General features: G+C 45.0%; 1 protein-coding gene across 5 annotated transcripts in view; it reads left to right on the forward strand.

The window, feature by feature from the left end:
• The window catches only part of LOC107185462 (serine/threonine-protein kinase 26), a 90,223-nt gene that overhangs the window by 53,919 nt on the left and 10,309 nt on the right, over nucleotides 1-25,995 (forward strand). For 2 of the 5 annotated variants that reach the window (XM_015573143.1, XM_015573142.1), the window contains exons 2-3: nucleotides 8,254-8,820; nucleotides 19,943-20,167. In XM_015573143.1, coding sequence (XP_015428629.1) covers nucleotides 8,509-8,820; nucleotides 19,943-20,167 — 537 coding nt within the window. In that variant the 5' untranslated portion in view covers nucleotides 8,254-8,508. Of the gene's footprint in view, nucleotides 1-8,130; nucleotides 8,821-19,942; nucleotides 20,168-25,995 lie in introns of those variants that run through there. The other 3 variants (XM_015573141.1, XM_015573144.1, XM_015573145.1) reach the window with 3 other exon arrangements.

A 25,995-nucleotide genomic window follows, 5' to 3' on the forward strand; every position in this document is an offset into this window, starting at 1 on the left:
GCAATGCAAAAAAAAACAGCCTTGTTTCGATGTACAGAGGAGACGGTCGCACACGGTCCTTGGTTCATTGAATCGGTAGATTGAAATCTGTACGTTCCAAATGGTACATATAGATATTAAAAAAATCTAATTTTCATGTGTCAGCTATTTCCTTAATATTATTGTCATTTAAAATTCGACTTTAACAATAACAAATCCTCTCAAGCGTTCATTTTTTTATCGAAGGAAAAAATGTGCCCGGAAACACTGGCGAGCCGTGGAAAACCGATAAACCGGGCGACACTTTAAAACGTGCGCGAGGAGGACGCAAAACTTTCCCGTGAAATACGACGTTCTCTTTTAGGAAGCCTTTACCGGGCGCGTTTTTGCAATTAACCGTAAGAGGAGCCAGTCTGTCCTCGGCTAATTACAATCGGGACAGCGTAGAGGAAAAGAGGGAGACAGATATATACGTTTCTTACTCCGTTCTAGCCAGCTAGTTTTCTGTCGTGCGTCAGGTTGTCGAGATGAAACCTTCGAGAAGAACCTTGGCACGTGTGTCGAGTCATCGGTGAATCGTGTGCACCACAGTGGAATTTTTCATTATCCACCCAGCACGTAACGACGAAACTCTGTTGCGTGATATATCGCTGGAAAATTTCCCTGCCGTCGAGTGGCTCGCGTTTCGAAAGTGGACACGCGTCGGGAAGCGGTTCTTCGGGGGAGGGAAATGTCACCCTCGTCACGTGTTTGCGTCTAACGTAGGAAAAGGTAAAAAAAAATGAACGGGTTTCCGCTCGAATCGCCCTGACGCATGGGGCGGGCAGGAGAGAAACGAGTTTTCGTTCGGGGCGATCGCTTTATCGCGTATCCGCCGCGTGCTGGTTATCCGCTCGACGCTGTTTGCTCACTTTCACTAGTGCCGCCGCGGAAGGAGAAAAGGGATCGACCTGGCCAAGAGTGTTGTTATATAAATTAGGCATTTCGCGAGTCCCGTCGCTGCAACACTCACTGCATCCTCTTGCGTTCAGTCTCAGCTATTAGAAATCTTCGAGACAGGCACAGATTTCCGCTTTTCCGCGATGAGACATCCTTTACGGAGCTTAACCTTGATAGGACCTATCGTAAATAGTCTTTACAGAAGCTGAAGTTACATCTAAAAGTAAAGGATACTTTTCCCAGGAAATATCGGGAAAAGACTCGTTTTCAGCTGTATTTATTTAAAATATATTTATACATTTTAATTACAATCAATTGGCAGGTTATCCCTTCTTTTTGTTACGGAATATCCGGATGCCAGTATCCCCTGAAGAGGTTAATTCGTCATAAAGTATATTAGTGGAACACCACAAAGCACACACCAGTGTTAGTGTGTCATTCGATTCCCCGATGAACCTAGCTGCAATGCCCACGAAACGTTGGGGAAATAATTCCACCAGGACCCAACTTACCCCTGAAAGCCTCAACACTAATAACTGTGTGTAATTCTTCCTGTTTTGCATACCTCGTCCAACCAAACGAAAAGTGATTCCTCTCTCGTGGTTGTGTAAAAGTGGAGGCGCGAGCAATTAGCTCAAATAATAATCAGACTGTACACGGATAGAACAGGAAACGATGCCATTCGTGAGCCAAGCCGTCTAGCTAAGTGCCCGAGCGAAAGTCACTGACCGATATTCTTTTTATCGCCTGACGCACGTTCCGTGTGCGCTACCGCGTTTCCATTCCCTTTTTTTTTCTTCTCTCCCCGTCCGCGCCATTAAAACGTTCCACGGCGCACGAAATGTAGCTCGGCGGAGGAGGACTCGGTCGAGGCGTTCGTTTCGCGAACGATAACGATTACGCAGGCCCGATTAAAATCGATGAAACACCGTTGTTAGCGTTCGCCCTGTTCCGGGAACTCAACGATACGCGATTATGGTAGCGATTGTCGCGCGTCGATAATCGAGCAAACATTCTTTCGCGTTGGAATTTCTCGGACTAGTGGAACAATAATCCTGTTTCGTTATGTGCTTTCCATCGATGTTCCTTGGCGATGTAATACAGAACCAAAAAAAAAATGCGAATTCTCAAATCTCAGTGGGGTAGTTTCACGAAATTAGAACAGTTCAGAAACGCGTGTATCTAATTCATCTCAATATTCAATGCTCACTACTTACAAGGGAACTTTGGTACCACAAAAATAACGATTTTTTTCAAACTGTTCAGGGAAATAGGAAAATACAGATTAACCTTTAACCTTCTTAGAACTCACAATAATATTTCCAATATTTTTATAGTATAATACTTCTAAATAAAGGAGCCTTCGAACACTCATCGAAGATTTACAAGAAAAATTTATTATATTCTTATCAGCACAAACGAAAAATTGCCCGACGTTTCTATTGAGGCCCCATACAGACCCGTGAAGTTTTAAAAAAACATAAAAATTTTCAGAACACTAAAATTTCTATACTACTATTAATCCGAGGTCAGATCGATCCAGTGATTCCTATAGTAGTTAATCGACAATAACGAAGAATGCACGCCGTTATTTCGCGGAACGAACAGAGAAAGCGGCGCTTTCCTCGTTTAATTTCCTCCGGTTACGCCTGTCCATTCGACCGATCGTTCCCGAGGTGTGCAGCAGGTGGCTACCTGTCAGGAAAACGTTCAATTCTAATCGCTGGCGAACGTTCGTCCGGAGGCGTATATACGCGATCGCCGATATACCGTTATGCCAGGTACACCGTTGAAAAGTTACACAAGAAGTTATCGCGCACCGGTAATACGGTGAGTTTGGCCGCGTGCTCGCCAGGTGCATTCCCTATTTCGTCGAAACGAAAAATTTTTCCGGTACTCGTGGCCCAGAAAACGACCCCTCTCGCGATTCCCATCGTGCTCGTCGCGAGTCGTTAACCCGTTTCGTTCCTACTGTTGCCATATGACTACGTATTCTAAATTGCGAAATAAAATATTAGTATCATGCATTTTTTCATATCTGTGACTATATAATAGTTACTTCTAATCTTGTATAGATTGTATAGCACAAATTTGAATGTGCAATTTGAAAGCTTGAAATCGGTAAAATGAGACATTATTGGTCCTTTGTCCTTGATGGAATTCAACTATTCAGTCTTGTTACAAATACAACAGACACAAAGAAAACTGCAATTTCGTGGAAATACACCAAGAGGGTTTATGAATAATAACATTATAACGAGAATTATTATGTACAACTGTGATAAAAATTAAAAAGTTTTCAAATCCGTTCAGACCTTTTCAGAATGTTAAAATGTTCTTGTGAATCATTCGTATGTCATTCTAATGTACAAGAAAATATTTCTTTGGTAATTTCTAAATAATTTGGGAATGAAAGGGTTACTGCTGTCCCGTAATGAAAGTCGCTAATTTTTCCGCTAGATTTTCCCCTCCCTCCGCTTCAACCGACTCACGTATATACAATACGAGCACGATCCACGTTCGAAAGAATGCCCGAGTTTCGCCGCTTGATTTCGTCTCTTGCTCTGCTAGAAAGGCCCCGGCCTCTTTGTCTAGGATCGTGCACGAGCCTCCTGTGTGCATCGACTCACCTGTTCTCGGTCGCATGTGGAAGAACTATTAAAAGGATTACGCAGTTGGCCACGTTTTTACGGACAAAAAAAAAGACGCTGGAATATCTCTGTTGTTTTCTCGCATTTTCTCCGTTTTTTCTCTCTCTCTCTCTCCGGGGCCTGTCCAATCGCGAGAGCACTTCTTTCTTCTCGACGAAGAGAAGCGGGCCACCTAACTCGAGCGATTTTCCATTGTACCGCGAAATGTGTCGTTTAACGTCTCCATCCGGGTCGCTTAGGAAATGCAGCGATTTTCAACGAAAGCCCCGGAATTCTTCTACGGGACTCTCACGTTTCGCTTGGTTGCTGAGGGAATATTTCTTTGCAGGTATAGCGGATGGTCGCCTATTTTTCCTTGTCAGTTATTGCCAGAATATTTGACAACTCAGGGTATCCCGACGAGAGATGAGCAAATTCATTATACAGATAAAGAATTTCGAGTATCGAATAAAACATGCAAACGTACTTCGTTATTTTTAATCGTTTGAACGTGGAAATTCTAATTTTTATTAACGAAGTAATACTTCTCCTGTAAGTCTACATTTGGCAAACAGTTATTCCATCTCATTAACTGATTAAAGCTTAGGGTGACGCCCTCAGATATTCCTGCTTTTTATTATATTTTATTCGAATAAAATTATGTCCAACTCTGATCCCAGCTCTTCGAAGGGAGATGTACCGGCACGTCGAGATACAGTGAGAGGCGTGTCTGATTCTGAATGTGTAAATCCCCTTAACCGCGAAACACGCTCTCGACCAGGTGACTCAGTCCATTTTTTTGGTGCCTTTGTGCTACGTGGGCAGTAGCAATGGCCGTCTCAACGACTCTTGTCCCTCCCGAGATGTGACTTTTATAAGAATCATTGTCGCAACCTGAATAGAAATGTCATAGTTAAATTTTCTCGCAAAAACAAAAATTTACCTGGCGGACCTAGTATAGATATCATAGCATTTCTCCTTTTCTACGAAGCCAACCACGAAGGATCCCTTCTCCGTTCTTGAAGCCCGCTCCGTAAAAAGCCAGCGAGTACAGAGTCCCCGCGGCCGATCCCACGGCACGTTGTATATCCTAATAAAGCCAGCCGCTTTCGTATCCGCCTACGCGTCACGATTAACAATTAACGGGTCGCCAAACGAATACCAAGGCGACCCAGGAAAGCGCGCGTGTGCATCGGCCACGTGTGGCAGCTACCGTCGTCGGAGGCCCAATTATTCCGAGGTAACGGATCGACCCAGGAACGTGCTGCGTGCTACCGGCACGCGCATTTTAAAAGAATCGTGACTAGTCTCCACGCAACACCTTATTCTCGTCAAACAAACAGATCTTCTCGCCAAACAACCAGATTTTCTCGTCAAACAAACCTTTCCGGAACACTCGAACGTTCTTCCGATTGGAGAACGCTGCCTCAGAACGACCACCTCTCCGACCCCGCCGGATGATTAATCCGAAACAAGCCACGCGATAACTCCCGCCCGCATCCTTTGTGTTTCTCGGCTGCCGCCGCGATCCCACGTTTTCACTATTCACGCGGAAAACCGAATTTCGAGACGACGCGATGACTGAAATCGAGAGTTCTTCCGGAGGCGTGTCCCCAGACTTCGAAGCTCGGCGGAACAATGCGAAAGTAATTAGACCCTCGGGATCCACGTCGAACAGAGACGACAAGCCCCCCGAGTCCGAAGGGGGGGTAGTTTAACGAGAAGTTCAAAGTCGGTTCCCTTAGTTAGACGATCCCATGCCACGGACGAGAAACTGGTTTATATTCGTTTAAACTTTCAATTTATCGGTTTCGCGCCCTCGGCGAGACTGTTTCGCCCAGTTTGTTCCTTAAACGATCAAACTTTCTTCTAAAAGTTTGCTTTCGAGGATAGTCACAGTCCTTTATACCGGAAAAAATAACACGGAAATTTCGAATATTTCGATCACAGTTTATATAATTCCCCCGGAGCGCGAAATGATCAAGAGTTGTCGGAGCCGGCTGCTTGCCCAGTGCCTGCAGGGTTATATCGAAATCGCGTAGAAAGTCTTGCAATTAATTTCTTAACAGAAAAAGGGACAAGAAAACCGCAGGAATCGTTTCGTAACGATTAATCGTGCGCTCACAAAAAAAAAAAAAAAAAAAAAAAAAACGTGAACCTTGGTTAGAAAAAGAAAAGCGTGTAACGAATGGCCCAAGCGTCCTAGCGATTGTGAGACTAAAAAGAAGGAAAAAAAAACGCAATGACCGCGACCGGCTTCTTTTCTCCTCGAACAGGGATTATCTCCTGGAGCCGAGTTAATCGCCGTTCGGCTCGGTGATTTAGAGCCGTGGCCGAGTCGTCGATATAGTGCAGCGAACTCGATCTTCTACGCACGCTTCCACCGGAAGCTGCCACCCTGAAAATTATTCGAGCGTGTCCGATCGGTTGCGTGATCACGGCCGACGTGACGCGTCTATTCTCCTGTCTCGATCGATGCACCCAACGATCCGAACGATCCTTCTCCGCCACCGTCGATCCTCTCGTGTCGTACAAAAATTTTCTAACAAGCAACAATACGTCGACGATATATTTTTTTTTCTTTCATTCTTCTTGGCCAATTTTCAACGAACAATCTTGACGATCACGGACGTATTTTTACTTACCAGCTGCTGGGACTCCATTACTCGGATAATCTACGAAGCAGATCGGCAACGGATGACGTTGATAGATCGAGAACACCGTCGACTCATTACACTGAATATTCATCAAGACGCGAGACCTCTTTGCCCAATGAATTTAAATCGTCTCTCGTCGTGGAAACGAGAGGACCAGAGATTCGATAGAGATTCGTGACTTCCTCGATATGATTCGTAGCAGATCGGGAATACCGATCCTTGACCCGTTCGATGAAAGATGTGCTTCCGTGCTTTTAGTCGACTCTCTCTATCTCTCTTTCTTCGTTCTCTGGCCACGTTACCGTCTGTTCCACGATCGATATTCCGTTCACGTGCCAGTGCAAACAGAAATCCAATCCGATCGCGCCTGCATCGAATCTTGCCCTCGGCTGACCGAGATTATTATCTCCGTCGGTGTTCCTATTTTTATTCGGTCGGCTGTACCGGTGTTTGGCACTGAACTTGCACCGTTTTAATTAAACATCGGCCAGTTTTACGCCCGCTCTCCGCTTCGGTCGACCGACTAAAATTACCAAGGACCGTTTCATGGAACATATTCGATCTGAAATTACGATTACGAAGGTAATCGAGTTTCTCTATTGGTGGTTCGAAATCGATTCTCGTAGCGATTCTCTGGTCGACGAATGTAATATTTTATGTAACATCCAGTCGTAACATTTAAGAGTTTTACGATCGAACGTCTCGATTTATAGATGGATACTAGGATGACTTTTAAACATTTAAGACCGTTGCCAACAGAAGACGAAGTTTTCGCACGTTCGAAGCAGCTTCCCTTTGAGCTGCGCATAAATCTCAGTCCCTCTTTTCTTTTGTCCGAACTTCCCGCCTCGGTTACTTACGGTAGGAAACGGGGACAAAGGTTCCACGAATAGTCCGGCAGTTTCACGGTGTCCGGAACCGGGAGCAAAAGGGCGACGGTTTTCAGGGAGAAAAAAAAAGGCGGGAACCAGAAAAGATTCGACGAAAATGCGGTAAGAAGGGGCGGTTTTCCGAGTGGGATAGCCTCAATTTTCCGTCTCTTTGTAATTCGAAAAGTGAGACCAGTCTTCTGGATCACTCGGAAAGACCTTCCGGTTTCAAAGAAAGATTCAAAGTCACAGTGATTAAAAACCTAGCCCAAGAAACTGTCGAATTATTCAGAAAATTTGACCTTTGTAGACAGTTTGTCTCAAACAGATTTAATCGAAACCTCGAAATATTAATTCCGGAAGGACGTGTACGAGTCTCTCCGTAAAGAAATTCATTTTTCATGTTGCGGGAGAGGCTTCGTGGATTAATCGCGACGTGAAAAATGCGAAAAAAGTACAACGATGTGACGAGTAAAAATAGGCGAACCCCGGTATCGATGATAATCCGGGTCAGCCGAGAATGAGATTGATCGAGGGAGACCGCACGTTCTCGCATCGAAATTCAACGCACGATACACACACACCAAAATAACAGCAGATTCTAGGGCTCTCGAGCTGGCGAACTACCGCGAAAATCCACGTTCGATTCGATGGAAATCACGTGACAGCTTCCGCGAATTCCCCCGGCGTGACGGTGAGACACCCACGCGCTCGTTAATCTTCCGTTCACCGTCAGGCTGGATACTCGAGGCGAATTTTATTACCGTCGAACGATAATGTTGATCACTTCATCGAGCTGCGTCGAATAAATGCGTGGAGGTTCGGTTCGTTCTCTGGGATTGCACACACATCCCCCACGGAAGCACCGAGACAACCAACGATTGATCCATTGCGGTCTGTGGCATTATCGCCGTCTCGTGTCTGCGGGTGCAACGTTCGATTCGTTCGATTTCAATTTTACAGTGGTGTATGCTACAGCTAACCGTTTTCATTATTACAATGGAAATGCTACAACGAACGATGTTTTAGAACCAATTAGTTCGTTCTGTAGCATACCCCACTGTACTTTGAATACACAGGATAGAATAGAAGTCCTAAATTTTATACCTAAATTTTTGGACCATTTTCACAACTTGGTCTATTATACCTATTTTTAAAAAAATCGAACCTGGACCACAGAACTGGACGGAGGACGCTATGCATAGTCAGACCGTGGCAAGATAAAAAAATGTGAGAACTACGTTTAGAGACGTGACGGGACCAAGTCGACGGAAATCAGCTCCAAATGCGCGGCAAGGGAAGCAAGGAGGTGCAGCAAGCCACCCAGAACAGCCGCAGTGGACAGTTGACCTAGTGAGTTCGTCGATTTGCGCGCGGAAGCACGCCGCGAGAAATAACGCGGTGGAAGAAAAAAAAAGGGAAAAGAAAAAAAAAATGCGAAACGGCGGTCAACCGCAGCAGACGGCGGTAATGGCACCGCCGCACCTAAACGGCTCCGCGCAATTCGTTTCCGGCGGTTACGTCGGCTACGTGCCACGCCAGGCCTGGGGCCAATTCCAAGGGGCGCAGCAGCAGCATCATCCCCGGAACACGGCCAGGCCTCTGTCGCATCCGCCACCGCCGCCGCCACCCTCCAGAAGGGAGAGCCAAAGACCACCGCCTCCCTCCGGCAATGGGCCTGCCAACCCTAAATGCACGTCCCTTCCGCATTCCAGGCCGGGAACGCACAGGAGCACCACCCCCTCGGTGAGTTTGGCCCCCGTGACAACTACCAACCCCTCTCGCGATCTGTCCTTTGAATTTTATCCGCGTCTGATGTCTTTGCTTGGAGATTTCAGGCTTTAATATGTAGGGAAATTAACACAAACGATTTCTGGACGACTCGATCGCAACTAGCCCGAAACTGTACACTCTTTGTTCTCTTAACGGGCTATTCTGGTCTTGCGCGTGAGTTTCATGCCCATCTTTCAGAATTTTTTCCGGGCAATCAAAGTAAGAGTAGTGAACAAAGTTTTTTCCAATGATTTAACTGTATCTTTTTCGTAATATTTGTGAATTCTTTTATCGCGAAACAATGTTGTTGATCTGGGTTTGTTGTCCAGGTGACTAAAAAGGTGTTCAACCTGCGTAAAGAGTAGGGATCGGTAAGAATGAGTTATTGGATAAACGTGTCCTGGTTTGACGAGCCACGTCGGTGGTCTATAAAAAAGTCTAAAATCTATCATTGTCGAGCCTGGACGTTAGACTAGTTTCGGCTACCAGTAGAATCAGTTGGTCGCGGCCGAGAAAAAAACATGTGGAGGTGGATCAAACTGGCAGAGAAAGAGAAAGGCGCGAAGGAACCGAGACCTCTTATGCGTCGCGGGTATATCTAGAAAAGCGTGTCGTAGAATACCATATGAGGTTCAAACCTCACGGTCGTGAAGGAATGTCACAAAATCTACCCAGTGTCTCGTACAGGTTCGATCCACGGTCCATTGAAAAACTAATAGACATTTTTCCAATAAATTACGATCAAAATCAATTTCTTGCAGGATATAAACGCTCTACAGTAAATCTTCTTCTATCTTTTTTATAGAGGGTGATTGTTCCATACGGTCGTAGAATATGAAACTATATTTACCTTTTGTATTCAAGTTTTTACCCATAAGGATACACTTTGATACCAGCGCGTTTTATGGTTTCATCAGTTTCTACTTGCTGATCTCTCTGTCCCCTTGCGAAATGCTGAATTCTTTTCACGGTTTTATGAAGATTGCGACACGATTTAAGTCACCTGCAACTTCGAACACCCAGATCAAGGGTAGTACAGTAAATCATCGGTGAATGCTCGAAGACTCCTCGGCATTTCAGGCGTTCAGACGTTATCCCCACCACTGGGGGATCACCTATGGAACCAATTAAGCGCCCAGTGGTGGGAATGACGTCTGAACATTCAATGCTGAGGAGTCTTCATACACTCATCGATGATACACTGTATAGAACTACTTCTGTAACCTATACCAAGAACGTGTTTAACAAAATAATCTCGAAGAGAAAGAAACGGATCGTGTTTCCAGTGTTATGATGGGAATACGAAGTCGATATCGATATCGACCACTTTCTGGAACAACGTCAGCCTTCTTACCAAACCGGCAACCCGTTCGTACTGTTCAGCAGACGAAACGCGAGGAGAATGCGATAGGCCACGGGCCCCCGCGAGGTACCAGTTTTCACCGTGGAGGTTTGCTCAACCCTAACCTCAGAGTCCCGTAGGCAACCCGAGACGAGGCGTCGTCGTCGAGATGCTAGAAAGTGGTCCCCCCGGTGTCGCGTTTCGTAGCAATTCGATCGAACGCCTCTCGAAGACGTATCGGCCGAGACCGAGAAATGGAAGAAAAAAGGGTTGGCGTCTCGGTGTGTAGTAATTTGCGGTCGTGACGAAAAACGATACGTTCGATCGTAGAATTTTTCGATACCGCCCTGATCGAAAAGAAAAGACTTTTGCGACCACCTCGCGATCAGTTCTTCTGGAATAATCGCAGAGAAGAAATTCTGCCTCGGAGAAGTCGTCACAGAGGTTTTCGTCGCGACCCGATCGATTAGAGTCACGACCGTTCGACGGCAATTATGCTGGGCAGGCATCTGTTTTTATTTTTTTTATTTTCAAGCGTTTTGCTGCGCGTAATTGGAAAGCTAGTCTTCGACAAAGAGACGACATCGACAAAGAACGTCTTATAGAGATTATCCCGGTGCAGCAAGGAAATACCGGTGTAACAGGATTCTCGAGGACCGTAAGATCTCTCGTGGAAGAGTATGGAGGGGGATGGGGCTTCTCCTCTCCTTTCCTCTTTCGTACAAGATCGGCCGAGGCCAGTGCAAGGTCGACTCTCGACGTTGCTGGTTCTCTCTGGTGCCCAAAAAGGTTATCTTTTTCGACGAAAAGGGTCCTCTGAGAAATTCCAATATTTTGTCGCGTGGAAGTCGAAACGAGTTTAGTCGATCGTCTTGGATCTTATTAATTATTCACTCCTTGGGTACCAGCGACGTATTATTATTATAGATTTAGTATGGGAATTGTAAGAAAAACTAATAGGAATTGTAGGAAACTTTCTCTAACCAGGAAAAGAAGAAATAATAATCCCTTGTTTCTATAGTACCTGAACAAGCAATTGCTTGTAACTTTGAAGATATTAATTTATTGCTCCAAGCTTACTAGGACTTCTTTTCCTTATCTGACAAGTACTATCTACCGTAGAAGTTACGAACCCCTTTTTCGTTTCACCCTGTACACCTTCGCGAGAGACCGATGCACCAGAAGATACAGTTTCAATCTTCGAGGTGTGTGCAAATCGTTGCATTCTGTCCGCGATCGGCCATATTGTATCGTACACGCCGGCGTACATAACTGAAGAGTGTAAGTTTCTTGCGAATGGGTATCGAGTTCTAAGCTAACCGTGGCTCCGTGCGTTGCATCGACAAACCACGGGTTCAGCTTCTATTCCGTTAGAATCGTGGCTCGTGTCCCAACCGAACGGGCACGAACGATCGTCGTGTACACTTGGTTCTAACGCTTGGCTTTACGTCTTTTCCCCTCTCCCCATCTTGGATATTAACGTTTTCTGGATAACTGTTTTTCGATGCGGTTCGACCCGCTCGAATGCAAATGAGGCGCCGCCGATAGCAGCCTGGTAAACGTCGAGTATCAGCAACGGGAGGAAAACGAGTTTCAAGAGCGACACGACGTCAGATCGAATTACGATCGTCGCCTCTTTAGAAGTAACGTAATAATCGTTGGGACGACGTGTTCAGGGATACGCGAAATCCTGACCCCAGGTTTATTAGAGACGATCTCCGGCTGGTTACGCGGTGAATTCACCGGGAAACGGTCTCGCTCGACATCGTCGGAATGAATATTCACGCTCTCCGAGAGAGCCGCGATGGCGAACACTGTCGACGACTGGAACGGAAAGAACGTCGGTGGTGCCAGGGGCCAACAGTGAAATTAAAACGCGAAAAATATATCTCCAGTGGCGGCACGAGACCTTTAATGGCTTTTCGAAATAAAAAAAAAAAAAAAAAAATCGGCTGCGTAAGTTTATCGCTCGAGTACGCTCCGTTCCGCGCGAAAATCCAACGCACAGACGACGAGTGTGTCGCTCGAGGGATTTCCGAGAACAACGGCAGCTGCGGTTTAATTCCGTAATTAAACATCGGTCGTGTTCCGATTCAGATTCCCTCGATTCACCGATCGAGGGGCAAGAATCATCGTCGAGACGATGTCACGTACCACCTTATTCTGTTATATTTCTTCGGAGATGGGAACAGAACGATGGTTTCTTCGCGAAGGAATTAGAAAGGTATCGGAGAATCACGCTAGCGGTTAGTAGACCGAGAAGCTGGGATTTAGTTTCTTGGGCTAATACGGACCGAATGTATTTTTCATTTCTTTTTTAAACTATACCTCCATTCAGTCATGACTGTAAACAGATAATGCAAAAATTCAACAAAAATGATCTTGACATAAGAGTTGTAGCGGACCTCTTCAACAATAGGTTTCATTCCTATGGAAATAAATTATTATATTTTTCATAACGGTGCCCCAACACACGCAGTTTCTGCCAACTAGACGCCCTTGTGTTCACGAGTCGCGAAATGCGTTCTCTTGACTTCAATTTCAACTCCCTCTGCGCCGCGATGAATTACTCTCGGGGCGGGCGAACGAGGTCGAATGACACATGGCGCCTAACGCACCCAGGCTCGTTGAACTACTTTCGAATTTTTTCGAAGTTCCTTCGACGGACCCGGGGACACGTCGTCTGTGCCTTCGTTCTATTCCGAATCTTTCCCCGTCGGCGTTCCACGCGCCCGTAAATTGGATTTTTATGGAAATACGCCGGCTGTAACGGCGTGGCCGGGATAGTCGAGGAATCCTCGACGATCATCTAACGAGAGACCCCGTTAGATAATCGCGTTGGTCCACTTTTACGGCTACGTTTCCTGGAATCGCCATCAATTTTTCTGATTATGACGGTGCCACGGAGCGTGCCTCGAAACACACGTTCCTACGTTGGTATCCACCGCGATCGGAGGTTATTTCTGCGTTTAAAAATAAAGAGAAACGTAGTTTCGTGACCGAGGAAGTCCAGTCTGACCACTACTTGCCATTTCTACTTGGAAATCTGTTCCTTCGTCGGTCTTATTAATTACGAACGTTCACTTCCTATTACGCTATTATCGTGTATATTCTAAGACCACCTCTTTATTATATACTATATATATATATATATATATATATATATATATACATATAGGGGGTCAAAGTTTTGCTATAAAAAACCTAAAAAAGATACGAAAATAAGTTTGGAAGCTAACGTGATTTTAGCCGCGGAAAACGGCTAGTTATCAGTAAGTCTAGTAGAAATAGCCGGTTAGTCGACAGACGGATTTTTATATTAACCCAATAAGTATATCCCATAATGGAGGAACAGGTTTATTTACGGAAACTGTAGGCGATTTATCGCGTTTTTACCGATACCTCGACGAAAAATCGATCGACGGTCCGAGGCAAGGACACGATTTAAAAATACCATCATCTCGTGGCACATTTCCTCTGCTGTCTGGCCCAGGTACGGTTGCACGATCTCGTTCTGGCGGTCACTTTCTCCGGTTAAAGTTAAAGGTCACTAGTCTCTCCACGCGTTTTCATGGGAGGGGGGGGGCTCGAGACTTTATTATTACGTCTTGTTTCACGGGTCGACGGTCTCACGTAACGCTTTGTGAAAACGCTCCAAAGAACATAACTCGAGCGGCGTCGACCGTTTTCCATGACTTTCGCTCGCGACCGGCAAAATTCGAGCTGAAAATTCCGGCTTTGCTCCAGCGAACGCATTCCTGATCGATATCGGCCATCAAAAGACCACTCTAAAATTGCGTACACCACTCTATCGGTCTGCTATCGCGCCTTCTATTCAGTGATTTTATAGAATTTTTCAATTTCTCTGTTTTTCCGTGAAATAAACGAGTTGCCGTCAGTGTTTAGGCCACTGCGTACGTTTCAACCCTAGGTTACGAAAGTACCGTAACAATTGCGATCTCGAAATACAAAATCCTTAGAAATTAACAGTTTGATCGATAAAAACATTATTTCTCCAAGTTATACAGAGTTTTATTTAAATGGTAAATTTTACGAATGTTTCGTAATAACGTAATTCACAGTGCAGTATCGTAATCTAGGGTTAAACGAAACGTCCACAAAGAAGTCAGTGTTCGAAAATAGAAAGATTCTGCGAAGAAATGTAGTAGAATTCAGAGATTGTCGGCGACATTCATTGAATTTCCACGGTGCTCGTCTCTCTTCCACCGTATCCGAGATCTGGTTACACATTGTAATCCGGTGGCGCCGGATTTTGTTTGCTCGTTCTATTATTGTCGGTGTTGACACTGCTGATTGACCCTAGAAACCAGCCGGCTGCTGCGTCAGGCCGAAACACAAGGCGGGTGTTCAACCCCCCGTCATCGCGTCTTAAACGTTAATTCCGCGGAGTCTGGAGCACGAGCGTTGTATATGTCACAGTAAAAGCGTGAAGTTTAGGAAATGAACTTCCTACTCGATGTATGCATTTGCGAACGAATTTATCAGAAGTATGAACCGATAAAAAAATGTACGTATTTCTAGTAAATAAATACATTTACTAGATAATGCATACATTTGTTACAGCACGTTAATAAATGCATAATGTCGAAAGTATAATTTTTTAAGATATAGGTATATTTAATGAACAAACATGAAAGCTGAAAACTGTACACTTTATTTGATAATTTAGGGATTTTTTTTCAAGAAAATTTAGTGTTTTTATTTAATAAATATAAGAACATAGATTTGGTTAGGTTATATGAATTAACGCTTTTATTGTAACATGTATACCGTGGTGGCGTATGAAAACGCTAGAAACAACTACGTAGCAGTCGGTAGTAAATAATTATCTCGACGAGATAAACGTTGTTTCGCCTGTAGACACCTTGGGAGTCGTGTTCCGCTCGTAAATAACTTCTGGGTCTCTCCGGGCGTGATAAAATTCTGCGTCTGGAACTCTAATTAATTCCAGTTAAGATTCTTCCCGTTGAGAATCCTGCTTTAATTAAATAACGTCAACCCACACTGCTGTGAATTCATTTGAATATATCCGTACATCGAAAAATCGACTCGACCGAATCGACGGAGAGGATTCAGCATGGATTTCGTTTCTCGAAGACGAATACCTCGCGAGCACGACACGAAGCGATGTCTTCTCTCGGGATCGTTAAAATAGACCTGTCACGTTGCGAAAGTCTGAAGCAGCGTAAGGAAGTTGGCAACGAGCTTGGCTCGCGGATATACGCGCTCCCGTTCGAGCATGTCGTCCACGAGGTACCGTCTTGCCGAATGTTCGTATTTCTAATTAACCCTTTAAATGTTTTATTTCATTTTGAAAACGTGCACTTGTGTGCTTAATTATGTTTTAGCTGCGACGAGTATACTCGAGAAAAGTGGATTAAATGCATTTGCCGTGAAATTAAAATTTAATAAAATGACAAAATTACTTTTACAACTTGAGCATCGTCTATTGTCAAAAAAAGTCACTGCCTTATCGAAGAGCTCTTGTAATGATTCTACTGTACATTTTTTGTTTGTATGTTTTCTTTATCTTGTTCTAAAATATACTAAAATGAGTATACTCGTCATTAAACATGAAAATGTCATCTTTTCATGCCGAGTATACTCGACATAAACATCGAAAAAGTAAAGAGCCTAGAGTTCGCCCACTTAACTTTTTCCGGGAATACAACGAAGTAAACTGGAAAGTCAGAGTTGGCTAACCCCTTAACCAACGTTCAACCGGGCTTTCAAAGCTGTCCTCCATCCAATCGAAACCAGGCATTGTGTTCCATTCAGTCGTGGTGTCCCGTTGAAATTATTACATTCTCCGTAGAAATTAACCCTTTAAAATTATTACATGTCCCGTAGAAGTATTAATTCGACTACCGTTAAAAAATTTTCTGTACCCCCCATTATTTATCCGAGGGTGATTAAAGGCGACGTAAAAACGTCTGGAATATTTTTATCCTCTCGAAACAACGCCGTCAGCGACAGCGTCGACAGCGCGAACGAATGTTTGCCGACGGTTTTATAGGTCACAACGTGCTGCCCGATAGTGATTTTACACAATGGGGACCGACGCGCGAGCTGGAGGCATTAATTACTCGATCCCGGTATCGCTCTGTCAATTATATAACATCGAACGGGCATAACTGGGTCGGCAGCCGGAGCGTAACACGCGCGCGCACGAGCCTTTTAACTACGAGACCGACGGAATAATTCAGTTTCCGAGTGGGCAACTTGTCCATCAGCATTACTCCTGCCGAGTAACAGAATCACCCATTCTGCTGGTGGGTTGGGAAACAACAGACGACACACAAACTTCCCCGTTAATTGTCTGACCACGCGCCCGGGGTATAATTCACTGGTCTCTCGTCGAAAACTTTATCAACTCGAGATAATTCAAATCGTGTGCATGATACTCCTTTCGCTTTTCAAGCAAGGGAACCGACGTAGACCACAATTAGACGGTGAATACTTGCATATTTTCACGGGTGAAAACGGAGAGCGGATCGTGTGGTCCGTTGAACCCCACCGTGAATAATTCCTCGACGTGAAGAGGGTAGAAGTAGAGCTAGACCGGTATATAGCACACAGCGTCAAAGGGGGTGGCCGCCACCTTCTCCGCAGGCCTAAACGGTGCTTCTAATATCGTTCTTGTTGCCCGAACTTTTCTTGGCGCCTGGAACCTGATAAAAACCAGAAGAATAAAGCTAAAAGGTTGTTGGCAGAACTTCGTTAATACTTGCCACGATAGCAAAAAGCAGTTGTTGGAAAGTTCAACGTGAGCTGGTACAGGATAGACAGGCTGGAAGTTTTAATTACACGTTTTTGTTATTTCTTATCCACCGTCCATTAAGTCCTATGTATTACAAGAGTAAAAATCGTAGGGATGAAGAATCGTGAAGGATCCTTTTTGACGGACTTCAAAAAGGAGAAGGTATACATTTCGATGTGTATGTTTTTTTTATGTAGGTCCAGCGATTACTCTGTCGCGAATGGACCAATCGAGATGAATCCTTTTGTTTACTTTTCAGCGAATTTCGAAGTTGGTCAGAATTTTTTGAAACATATTTTTTCACGATCTTTTTACGATTTTTTTTTTCAACTCTCTACTTATCCTTTGATTACGACGTCTATCGGGCGACGGGATCTGCCTAAGATCCCGGATGAAAATCAGGAAGAACGAAGCCGGGTGGGAGCTCTTCAGCCTCCCTTGTCGGCACTTTAACCACCCACGTGCCCCCGGCCTCTCTCTGTGCCGCTGACACCCGCTAATTATAATTCGTGCCAGTGCGAGTTTCATGCAGTACGGCTCGGCGAACGGATGCGGGGGAGGAAAAAAAAGGGGCTAAGATGTGTGCCCCCGCCGCCTCTCGACTTCGTTTGCAGCAACATCACACGACACAGACTATGATCGCTCCCTCTCTCTGTCTTTCTCTGTCTTCCTACCTTGTGTTTTTCTCTCTAATTCCCTCTGGTTCTCTTCCTCGAGTTTTTCATCTTCCCTTCTTGGCGCCCGGAAACACGAATAACGGCCGGCCTCTAATCGCCGTGACGACAGTGGTTTACGCTCGAAAAAGACGAAGGAAATCGAGGTCAGCTCGAACTTGCTCGGAACCGTTCAATTCTTTTTTTACTCTTGCCCCATCCCCTCCACGGAAACTTTGTCTTCTTACCATTTCCGTGGCTTCCACTGTTCTTTTTTTCATCGCTGTTTTTGGGGCCAATTGATTCCGTCGACGTTCACTCCTTCGCAGAAATCGGAAGATTAAGAACCCAAGGAGATTGAGCCAACGATCTCCTAGGTTTCCTCCGACCAGAATCACTCAGGGTTTATTAGATTACCGTGCTGGAAATGAGAAATACTCGGTGAATCGATCATTCGTTTTTTTCCACCAGAGTCTAGTGATTCCCAGCGGGGAAAGACTCGCTGAAATCACGTCTGAATTCTAGCATGATAATGGCTCCGTCTAGGATTCAATTCGTCGAGGAATCCCCTGGAAAACAGAAAGACTAAAGGATCTCCCGTCTGGAGATGAAAACGGGCGATGAACAGACGCGCAGGGGGCGGGCCGCGATTTTTCTCTCTGATTTTTTTCTTTTCACGGATCCTCTCCGCGGTGTTTGCGAGCCCTGTGTGGAAAGCAACGTGGATAAAAGTCTTGTATCAGAGGCCTAGGCAGATTGCAGATAAAGGGATGGAGGCAAGAGGTAGGGAAAATGTTCGAGAGCGTCTCAACGCCTCGATGAATTTACAGGGTATCGATTTTATTCCCCGTGCTTTTAGCGTTTCTCCTCTCCGTTCGACGACCCATGATTTTCTTTCTATATCGCGCGGCTGCTCGTTAATTATTTTATCACCGAAGTGTATCCTCTATTTGTTTCACGAGTGAAAAACATAGCCAAAGCACGTGAATGCAGTATGTAATTTCGTGACAGCCGAGACGAAATGAATCTCCATCCGCGTGAAAATTTTCCGAAAGTTTTATCTGTGTTTGCACAGCTCCTAAGGAGTTAGGAATTCCCTTCAACGTTCAAACTTCGCCGGTTTAATGCCCTTCAAAGGTGTCTGTGGAAGCACAATCTTACGCAGAAATAGCAACTTTCGGTACCGTCACTGTGCAATTCTGGAGCAGCGGATGTTCGGTCGGCGGCAGAACGATAAAACGTGAGAACGAACACACGTTTCGTTTCGATGTGCAGACGGTTATGCAATTTTGCAACACAGCAGGCTGCTGCTGGCTGGTTGGTTGCATCGAGCCTAATCAAGAGAACCGCGTGCAGGCAATCGATCGATTGTACGCTTGCATCCGCTGCCCGTTATGACATCACGTGTCATCAATTAGAAAGGAGCCAAGGAGAACCGCATTTCTGGGGCCCAGACCGGCGCATAACTGCATTCATTAGCTCCCGAAGGACAGAGGCAGTCGAAGAAAGTATTGCCTCGTGGATCTGCCTCCGAGGATCTTGGATCCTTTCGAGGATGACGCGTCGCTTAAATTTATCCCGAAGCGGGCTCGAATAAAAAGAACCTTTTTTTTACTTCTATCCATATTTAAAATCTACTCCACAGTAACTGATACTAATAGTAATGAGTAGACTGTGGATTTTTATACAAAATAAGATTCTCTAAAGTAATCTGTGAAGACAATAGCAAAGCTAGGAATTTCCCAGGTTTTGTTCTTTCGACGTGCTGGGATGAAAGATCATTGACTAGATGATTTTGATGATTTAAGTATTGCATGTAGTTCAGTTATATTCTTGTAGTGTTTCATTAGAACCGTACCATGGCGCTATTTTCCTCTTTCGGGGAGGTAAAGCCAGCAGCCAACAAACAGCGACCCATTCTCGTTACACGCTTCGTCGCGTCCCCCAACGGAGAACATGTAACCAGGAAATACAAATTGCAAGCGTATTTCTCGTACAACCAAGAGAAGAATCCTACCCTAGGTAGTCATCGCGAAAATGTGTCTTCTAGTTCGCTGAAAGCTTGCCCGACGTCCCAGGTCTTCGCGAAGTTTGCCAAAAAGCCCGTAGTAACGGGACTCGTCCTCGAAATTAGTTAAAACTATCTGCAGTCGCGAACCTCGGGGCCTCCGTAAAGTACGCCGGAAACTTTCACTGTACCAATGCTCGGCGAGATTTGCCAAAAACCCTTGGAAAAGCTCGGTGAAAACAGTCGTTTCCGTGACCGTGGCGAGACACAGACCAGCCGAACTAACCGAGACGATATTTTCTTTGTTGCAGAAGGTGGATCCCGAGCTGATATTCACGAAACAAGAACGAATCGGAAAGGGTAGTTTCGGCGAGGTGTTTAAAGGGATCGACAATAGGACCCAGCAGGTGGTTGCCATCAAGATCATCGATCTCGAGGAGGCGGAGGATGAGATCGAGGACATACAGCAAGAGATCATGGTGCTGTCCCAGTGCGACAGCCCATACGTTACCAAGTATTATGGGTCCTATCTCAAGGTAAACGTTTCATTTTTGTTTACCTAATATATAATCCTTATTAACCCTAGATCATTAAACATGCGTTATTACTATTCGTAAAAATTACGACTGACAGAAAAGACATAATACTTTGAACAAATCCTAATTTCCTGTACGCATCACTGACAATACGCTGGTATTGGAGAGAAATGTTTAAATACAATTTTCATTGACCTCCTCTGAATTATCAATAAAGCGTATTATGTTAGCATCGAGTGTTTCCTGGCCGAAATAAAAAAGTTGACCCCTCTCCTCTGAATTATCAATAAAGCGTATTATGTTAGCATCGAGTGTTTCCTGGCCGAAATAAAAACCACAGGCCCCACGTACACAGGCTTTTAATCGATGTGCATTCACGAGTAGAAACAAATCACCGTGGTGTTGTTCGGTTCACGCGTGTCGAGCGTGAAAAAGCCGCAGGAAGAATTGCATGCTGCGGTCGGCGAAAATGTGTCCACGTCGGGGGCCACACCTTTCTGTCGCCGTTCCGACCGGATGGATTCCCACAATATTTTCGCACGTGTAACGACGCTATAGTCATCCCGTTTTGGTCCACTATTAGGAACGCTTCGGGCAATACGCCCCCGTCATTTTTCATACGCGAAGAATAGGAAGGGCTTAACGGTCGGTTAACCATCGCTTCCGGCTCGACAGTGTGTCGCGTACTCGCTTCCGCTTCCTGCGTGCGGTTCATCGTGTCCGCTCGAATATGCACTAGAAAAATCCAAATCGCGTTCCCAATGTTCCAACACGGACGTTCCGTCTTTAATTCTACCTTCAATTGGACCTTTTGGTGCACGCGCCTCGTTGGCCCAGAAGGAATGCAATCGTGCGTTCGACGGTGAACCTGCACACGAATGTGTCCGTTTTATGAGCTCGCAAATAGCACCGGCTGCCGAACAATGCAACAAGACAAGCTTGAAACGCGTCTTGTCGCGGTCGGCGTCGAAAGCGTGTCGAGAGATCATGCAGAATGCAGCTTGTCATGGTTCACCAAGTTCCTCCGGAGAACGGAGAACCTATGCAAACCGCGCGCGCAGCTGCGTTAGTACACGAACCTTTCTACTACCTCGATACCGTTGATATCTAATTAGTGATTAGCGATACAGTATCGATATTTAATGTGACAGTATATTCCAGTATCGATAGGTTAACCCATAAATATCGAAATTTGAATATAATCGCTGCATTTCAATCGAAACATATGAAATAAATAGCCAACGCTATATTCAATGTTTTGGTGGCTGAAGAAGTTTCCTTCATCCCTCCCTTCTGGTTCCGCCGACGATCATCGATGTCTGGTCCTAGGCGAAAAAAGAACAGGTCTAGATGTTCCATTGTAAAGATTTCGATTAATGGGCACGTATATAGCCGGATCGGACAGCCGGATGGGTAACTAACGATCGCTAATGACCGTTTCGCGCGGTCATTAAGGAAAGTTCTCAGCGGAGGCTTAATATCGGGCGTCGCTTCATTTCATAGGTAATCATCTTAATTTTCCGCTTCCCGAGTCCGGAAACGAAGGGAGCCCCCGTGTGCACCCGCTGCAATCCGTTTCCTCGTTCCCCGTGGCTCCCGCGAGAGAGAATCGTCAGGGGCTTGTTGCTACCCTTGTCTCGCAATTAACGCTCCCCTATCCCCCCCCCCTTGGGCACACGGGGATAACGATCGTTTCGATTGCCCGATGTGCTGTCGCGAGCAGCACGTATTTCACATCGTTGGTATCTCATTCCGATCGATGAGTATTGTCTGTTTGTTGCTGAACATGAATATATCATCAGGACTGATAGAAGGGATGTTAACCCCTTGGGTACATTTGACGTCTGAGACACGTCATTCACTTTTTTCCCCTAAGAGCGGATGACGTGTCTAAGACGTCAAACCAAAAATTAAACTTTTAGGTACATTTGACATCTGAGATACGTCATTTTTTTTTTTTTATTGATCAATTTCATTCATCAATAAAAATATCACACTCTGCATAATTATTAGTAATTGTTTTTTTTTATAAATTGAATTTATTTCATTTAGTTTTATTTTGTTGTTATTAATTTATTTTTGTTTTGCAATTCTAATTAGTTGAAGACATCTTAATACTACATATGTCACCAATATTTTAGAAATAAATACATTCTTACGTAAAATGTACTGCCTTTACATACTACTCCAAGCAACCAAAAATTATTTCCGTTCCACATGCAAATATTTTCTCAAATAAATCCGTACCCAAGGGGTTAATAATTTGCCAAACTGAGACGATTTTTGGTTTAACAACAGTTATGCTACAATCTTAAGGTAGCAGTAATTTGGACGTCTACTCGTTGAAATTATTCTTTTATCAGGCTTCTATTCGTCAGTTCTAACCGTCATCGAATTTCCAACGAGTAGGACGGATCGACTGAAATAATTCCCAGATTGCTCGTTCAGGAAAGGTACAATCTTGGCAAGATTACGAGCGTTGCGTCACGCGCTTCGCCACGTCTTCGCTATTGATTTCCGCAGGAATCGCGACGGCAATAACGGCATTGAATCCGATCCTCCCGTGTGTTGCGTACGATTATATATCCCACGGCACGCGGCCATTGTGCCGCCATTAATCACAAGCTCCGCGCACAAAAGGATCCCTCCGTCCTCCGCAATCTCATTCTCTCGATACCTATTCAGCATCGATACCACGGAAAGAGCCACGCCAAGAGAAAGAGAGAGAGAGAGAGTTCCGAACAAAAGCTCTTCCGGAGATTTCCTCACGCTCGCCCACGAGATCTCATTTCCCGTCGTCCTCTTTCTGCTTGGTTCGCCCGCGCCCAAGGATCTATACTTTCTCTATCTTTCTCTTTTTTTCCCTTCGTCGATCATGCAACTGGCTAACAACGCATCCGTGATAATTGTTCGCGGCAGAAAAAATTATCGACAAAGTTATGCTATGCCTACGCAGATAGCTATTCGCTTGATGTCATCGTGTAAAGGTGCGTAGCCATTTGTTACGTATCCTCGTATCGTATCACTGTTGCGTATCATTTTTATAGATGACGTGTTGAGGACAAAAAAAGGAAGTTACAAACGTATAAAAAGAGAGAAATGTACAGTGACTACTTCTCTTGGGAAGAATTGCACCCATAACAAAACCTAGATTGCTAGATACGGGAGAGGAACTGGCCGATTATCTTTTGAAGAAACAAATGGATACGCACCTTAACGGATGTAAGCGCTCCGACTTTACTCTCGCAGCTTCCCTATACTAGGCTCTGCTCGTGCCTCCCGGGAACTGTTATTAAGTCGATCAGCTTGGTCAACAACAGTTATCAGGCCCATCGAGACACTCCTTCGGCGTGTTCTCCGGCTACCGGGGCCCGCAGATCCTCCTCCGTTCGTGGTCACGCTTTTTAGTTGGTGTCCGCTGGCACGCGATAGTTCGCCGATCGATTTCCACGAATTAATAAATGCCAACGCAAGGTACGTTATGAATTAACGTTAAAACTTCGGTTGGTAAATGTTTGCCCCGTAAGAGGTTTTTAATTAGATCGAGGGAGTTAATGCAGAGGGTCCGTTATCCTCTTGTTAATATCGTAATGGTACTCAAGTATATGGAGCAAAGCCTATTTGACAATTAATATTTACTAGAGATGGATCGACTAGTGGGCTGACCAGTCGATTAAGACTATCTATTTGTCGTCGGTAAAAAAGACCGATCTTAATTTTATCATAACAAAAAACTCTTTAAAACGAAGAATCAAGACGTAAAAAAATAAGTATAACAAATAATGTTGAAGAATTTTCTCTTTGGGTTCGTAATATTGAACAATCATAAATTCCACATCTTTTTCTATAGTAAAGGTAACTGAATCTGTATTTATCATACGAACGAACTGATTTATGACAAACATAACTAGTCGGCCAAAACTCTGTTCGGTACATCTCGAATATTTACCCTGTAATGTACAAGAGAACAGGGTAGAGCTAGGATGATTTAAAATATCCATCACAGTACGCTTCTCGAGGAATTTTTCTCGCCAAGACGGGAATCGAGCCTGGTCGCCTCCAATTTCGAAATCGCAAATGGGAATGTCTGAGGTCCGTATTCTTTTTTCTTCTCTCGTCGGCCGTGGAAAACGGCGGGGGGAAGCGTCTCGAATGTAGGTAGGTCGAGGCGAGCAATAACAGTCGTCTGTACTCTCGGCGACACTCCTTAACGTTTCTCAATCCGGATGCATTGTGGACGATGAGGGGCGTTTGCGTCGTGATTCTCTGTTCTCGAGGCCCTCGCGTCGCTTTTTCCTCTCCCTTTAGCTCTCTGCCCCCCTCGGAGACGGATTATTATTGTTCCCGTAGCAGCAGCCGCGTGTCGGTTCGTTCCATGAATACTGTTCAACGTTATTCCCAGATTTTTCGCCGAGCGTCGTTATTTAATGCCTCTGTCTCGATCCTCCTCCGCGAAGTAATTAGGAAAACCGTCGAACTCAACGTCGATCGGTCCATCGAAGTCGATTGTTTCTCCCTTCTTCCACCCCCGTCTCGATTCGAATCAGTTTCGTCCATCGGAAAATTAACTCTTTTCTTTTTTTTTTTCTTTCTCTCTCCAAATCGACGAGACGCATTATCGTAATCCAGCCGTCCAAGATCCTGCCGCGTTTCTCCAGACGGCTTTTCATCCCTATTACGCTCGCCTCATTGTTTCTCTCGGCGAACAAAAGGCGATTCTCCGCGGGCGCGCACTCGCGGCGTGCTCAGACTAGAATCTCCGCTTTTATGAATGAGTAAATCTAATTGGACGTTTATTACGCGAGCCAGCCACCGATATCTCTCTCACTCCATGGAATTCCGATTCTCTATCGTCTCCTCGCCTTCCTGATAATTGCTCGCCGCGGTATTAAGGACGTCGGTGTTGCGGAAGGCCACGTAAACCCACAAATTCGTGTTGGTATTTACAACTAGAAATTCCAGTTATCTGCAATGGAAACCACCGTTTGATAAAGCGTCACAGATTTCCTTACTACGAAGCGTTTTAAAGCTTTAGATCCCTGGAAGGTGCATTGAATTCTAATGAGTTAATCAGATCATCGATGGATCTGGCAAATCTGCTTCCCTTCGAATCTACCAATGCTAAATTAATAAATATGAACCGTCTGTGTCGGCCCGAAAAAAAGGGCAAACTCGAAAGAGGGCGACTTTACGTAACCGCGGCGCGATTCCTCGCGACCCAAGTCGATCTATTATTAGTCGGCCAATTTCCTAATGGCTCCGATCTAAGAATAGATCCGCGGCTCAGCAACGCCCCGAACAACGATAGAAATTTCTTTTTTCGCGGTGAGCTCTCCCTCGTTCCGCGGCAATCACCTCTAATCGACCACCCGCGGACAATTGTCCGCTTTCACTCTTATCCGAGTAGCCTGCCGGTGTCGACAGAGCCCCACGATTAATCCAACGTTCCATCCTCTCTGCGCTCAAAAACTCCCCCGCGGTTCGTTTCATCGTAACACGTGATTAACGTTGCCCAACCCATTGCTCGTGACCGGCTGGAATTGAAAATGCTCGTGGTTTATAGCAGATGCTCCTTCAGATTGAAATTTAAACACCAGAAATAGCTACTTTCGAGTGTGTATTCTCCCGATTAAGTATCATCTTCGTGGAGCTTGGAAGCGACCAATTCGGTGTGCAGTTAATGCACACTGCTCCAAAGCGGTCCCGAATTCTAAGCGTTAATCGAAGATTTACTCTGTTCAGACGATATTCTCGTCCCGTTGGTGGGTCCATATCGAGGGTCGATTTATCGACATTTATTTTCCAGTTTTGCTTAATCCAGAGGAACG

The sequence above is a fragment of the Dufourea novaeangliae genome, unplaced genomic scaffold (assembly GCF_001272555.1).
Source record: "Dufourea novaeangliae isolate 0120121106 unplaced genomic scaffold, ASM127255v1 scaffold57, whole genome shotgun sequence".
Lineage (NCBI taxonomy): Eukaryota > Metazoa > Arthropoda > Insecta > Hymenoptera > Halictidae > Dufourea > Dufourea novaeangliae.